We start from the raw sequence: 3,898 nt of genomic DNA on the forward strand, positions 1-3,898 counted from the left end.
CCCAACAGTATTTACAAAGTAGAGCTGAAACGATTAGTCAAATAATCAGTTAGTCAGTTAAGAGAAAATTAATTATATTTTGATATTTTGATAATCATTGGAGTCATTTTTCGTGCAAAAACATTTTACGGTTCAGATTTGCTGCTTTTCCTTTGAATAATCTGAATAATTTATCTTTAATAAATTTGAAGATTGGACCGTGGTTGGTTTGGGCTAAAAACAAATGTTTGAGGTGAACACTTTTGGTTCTGGGTAATTGTTATGCACCATCTTATAAAAATAGTTCAAAATGAGCCCACCCTCCAAACCAATACCCCCTACAACAAGTAAAATCCTGCTTTTACATTAACGCAAGAGTTGTAATAATCTAATGATAAACTATATGATAATTGTTCTGCATTGAGTACTTTTACTTTTAATATCCCTGATTATACTTTGCATACTTGTAAGTTACAAAAGATGAGCGGTTATAGATAATGGATGGATGGATGGACTTTTACCTGTAAACAAGTACTTTTACAGTGTGGTATTAGTACTTTTATTAAGTACAGGTCTATAAGCTATTTGAAAGAATTTGAAAGAGATCTGATGGTCACAGCGGCTACTTCAGAGAGTGGATTAGAAATCATTTATCTGGTGTGTGTAATGTGTTCCAGGCTGACACTGTCAGAGACAGACAGCATTCACAGAGAGAGTTACAAGCAGCAACAGGTGGTCCACTTCATGGTCCAGAGGAGTCCCAGCCAGACCCTGAGGCTGGGCAGCGACAGCAGAGCCATGACAGAGCACCATCTACCCTTCTTCAACGCCAGCAGGGACCTACATCGTGCAGAACAACAGCCAGTCATACTAAGCAAGGGGAATAATGGAGTGGATAAACAGGAAGTGACTGCCATAACTCAGGACCTTAGCAAGCCAGTCAGAGTGAACTTCAGAGCCTCGAGCCTGATGTCCTCACCGGGGGCGATCTCTCATCGGGTGCAGAGGAGGGAGTGAAGCAAAGGGGTGGAGGGTATTTAACAATGAGCTCAGAAAATATAACATGTTAATGTAATTTACACATGATATATACATTTACTTCTAAATTGTATAAGCTATCTAAACTGTGACATTGGAGAAAATAATAGCACCTTATGGTATGCCCCATGAGTATTGTTTTTATGTGTGACAAACCAGATATCTTCATGTTTTTAGTATCATCCAAACAAAAGAAAAATAACTTGTATTCTTCTTCTAATAAATAAAATACAATTATCTTAAAAATGTGTAACAAGGTTGATTTGATGAATTTGTAAATGATGAGTTGCACTTATTACAAATATAATGTATATACTGTACTGTGCTGTAGATATGGACACATTCTGACACAGATGCTTTACTGGTTGTGTTCATTATTGCAGGAAGAACTGACACATTTGTCATTGTCAGTGATCTTTATGCCTAACAAAGCTTCATAAAATAGTGTCTGGAACCTCACTTTGCCTCCTGTTTTACATTGAAGTTAATAAGATTTTCCTGTTAGAGATAAAAACCCACTTCACATACTTCGCAGCACCCACCCACTAGTGGTAAAACAACATTTTAAAGGGACCTTCAGGGAACTCATAATGTACTTTGGTAAATATATCAGTACTTTTGAGATCCTAAGGAGAAACAGCCTGGATGTGAAGTTCTTACACCAAAAATTTATTAGGAGGATTTCACAGAGTGGTTAGAGTGAGTACATTTGAATTGATGGCATTATATCCAGCACTTAATCACCAAGTTGGTGATAAAAACAAAAACACAGTGTAGAGAGGCTTGGTAAACTGCTACAGCTTTAGGTAATCCTTTCATTGCAGGGGTTAGTGTTGTGGTATGGTATTACAGTACTGAGCACTACTTTGGGCTCTGTTCCCTTATTAAGATTCACATGCACCTTCGGTGTCCTCTCTCCCTGATAGTTAAAAAGCTCCCACAAACCTACAATGAAGACCAGAAATGTTAAGCCAGTGATTAGAAGCAGACACACTATTCAATGTATCGCTCTTTACATATTAGAGTATAACGAGCGATGTCATTTATGGAAGGAAACTCCAAGTTATGGACCGAAGTGTTGGTAAAAACAAAGTACCACAGACATTATGATTAATATCTCCGTGCACACATTAATGCATGGTTTCAACAGACTTCAATCAGTTTTCCATCAAAATATTGTTGGAAAAAATATTCTTGATAATGTCTGTATGGTTCCTGGCAGTTTTGTTCAACACAGCAGTTTTTAATGTCATTATTTGTTTTGTGAAGATGCGTGTTTATCACATCACATAGTGAACAGTTATTAGGGAACAAAAATGTCCAGACATACAATATATGCTTCCAGCATTAATTCATGACACTCCGAGAATGTGAGTTAAATTGACAAAATGTTCAGAGGGGCTAAACGGATACAAAAAATACATCTCTATGCATTTAACATCAGTTGTGTATCCAATATGGATATCACCTGAATGATCATAGTGCATTTTTATCATTATATGCTTTTTTTCACACAGTTAATTTAAACTACTAGTCTTAATTGGGGCTTCTGAAGTTATGGTAATGTTGTATTTCAGCATGCTCAAAAATAAAATAAAAAATAAACCTTTTAAAAACTCTGAGATTAAGGGAGGAACTTTCAGATGTTAAACATTATCTTGTCGAGGTTGCCTCGTTTCTTTTCCGTAACAAGTGAAGAGAATTACACAGAGTGTAAAATACATGCATTTTCCATTCCTGATCCATATACTTTCAACAAGTCTGTTTCTGTGTTTTTGTCACTTTGTGTGAGACTGGATTCTCTCTCCTAATATGGCTTCTTCAGCTCTCTTGTGTTTCTGGACAGTGACCTGCAGCTGCCAGTACTTGAGGTACACCCACATGAGGCTTCCATTCTTCCGCTTGTCCATGTTTAGCAGGTCCGCACAGTAATTATCTCTCTTGAAAATATCCTTCAGATCGGACTCCAGATCCAGTCCTTCCCCGATGGGTTCCCTGACGACCTTAAGCAGCATGTTCTTCTCCATCTCCAGCCGTTGCTCTCGAGGTTGGAGTAGGGAGCAGTACGCATTCTGGCGCTCCACAAGCTGACCCTCTAGCTCCTTCAGAGTGGCGTTGGCTCGATAGTACCAGCTGTCCTCTTGTTGCAGCGCTTGGTGCAGCACAGCCCCTGCAGCGCCGGACTTTACCAGCCTTTGCGTCTCTTCCTCCAAGGCCTCGCGCTCCTTGTAAGGGAGAAGACAGTTTGGGGAAACATGCACAATAGTATACATAGAGAGTCAAAGTGGGAGCAAGACGAGAGTTTACCTTCTGTAACTGTTTCCGTTCTTCCATCAGCTGCTGGCTCTGTGAAACCAGGGCCTGCTTGTAGCCTTTGACCCTCTGTCTCTCCTTCTCCAGCTCCAGCTCTAGTGTAGCCGCTGCCCTGCGCCTCTCTGTCAGCGTCTCCCGGTACCTTGCCTCCATCTCGCTTTTGATTGTGGACACATCCTTGTCATACTGGGCTTTGACATTCTGGATCTCCCTCTGAGACTCCTTGGTCCAGATCCAACCTGAAGGCACGGTAAGGTATATGACACAGGATAGAGAAGATATTCATCTGTCATGGTCTTAAAGCACAAATGTATTTCCTGAAGCCCAGAACAGCTGCAGCAATGCATCTGCGTGTCTCCCAGGTTTGAAAGAGATAGAAAAGTTACGATGATAATGGGAGCTGCTTCAAACAAAATTGAGAATGCATTTGAAAGAAAAGCAGAAGACCCTAGACCCTAATAAAAACTCTAGTCTAGTTAAAATCTGATATAGAACAGTCTTTTGTAGACTTTCATTTGTCATTCTTAAGAAAACAAACGTAGACAAGTGATGTGTGTGTGTGTGTGTG

At 39.7% G+C, this 3,898-nt stretch overlaps 2 protein-coding genes across 4 annotated transcripts in view; one reads left to right on the plus strand and one right to left on the minus strand.

The window, feature by feature from the left end:
* Nucleotides 1-1,476, plus strand: part of zmp:0000000930 (telethonin) — a 2,456-nt gene extending 980 nt beyond the window's left edge. Inside the window, exon 2 of the mRNA XM_035672773.1 lies at nucleotides 657-1,476. Within this exon, the coding sequence (XP_035528666.1) occupies nucleotides 657-996 (340 nt within the window). The 3' untranslated portion in view covers nucleotides 997-1,476. The remainder of the gene's footprint in view (nucleotides 1-656) is intronic.
* A 189-nt stretch (nucleotides 1,477-1,665) lies between these two features.
* The window catches only part of ccdc127a (coiled-coil domain containing 127a), a 6,176-nt gene continuing 3,943 nt past the window's right edge, over nucleotides 1,666-3,898 (minus strand). For all 3 annotated transcript variants that reach the window (XM_035672770.1, XM_035672769.1, XM_035672771.1), the window contains exons 3-4: nucleotides 3,325-3,569; nucleotides 1,666-3,242 (exon numbers count right to left, since the gene is read on the minus strand). In XM_035672770.1, the coding sequence (XP_035528663.1) occupies nucleotides 2,796-3,242; nucleotides 3,325-3,569 (692 nt within the window). In that variant the 3' untranslated portion in view covers nucleotides 1,666-2,795. The remainder of the gene's footprint in view (nucleotides 3,243-3,324; nucleotides 3,570-3,898) is intronic.

The sequence above is a fragment of the Morone saxatilis genome, unplaced genomic scaffold (assembly GCF_004916995.1).
Source record: "Morone saxatilis isolate NCDOM2014 unplaced genomic scaffold, NCSU_SB_2.0 Contig24, whole genome shotgun sequence".
Taxonomy (NCBI): Eukaryota; Metazoa; Chordata; class Actinopteri; family Moronidae; genus Morone; species Morone saxatilis.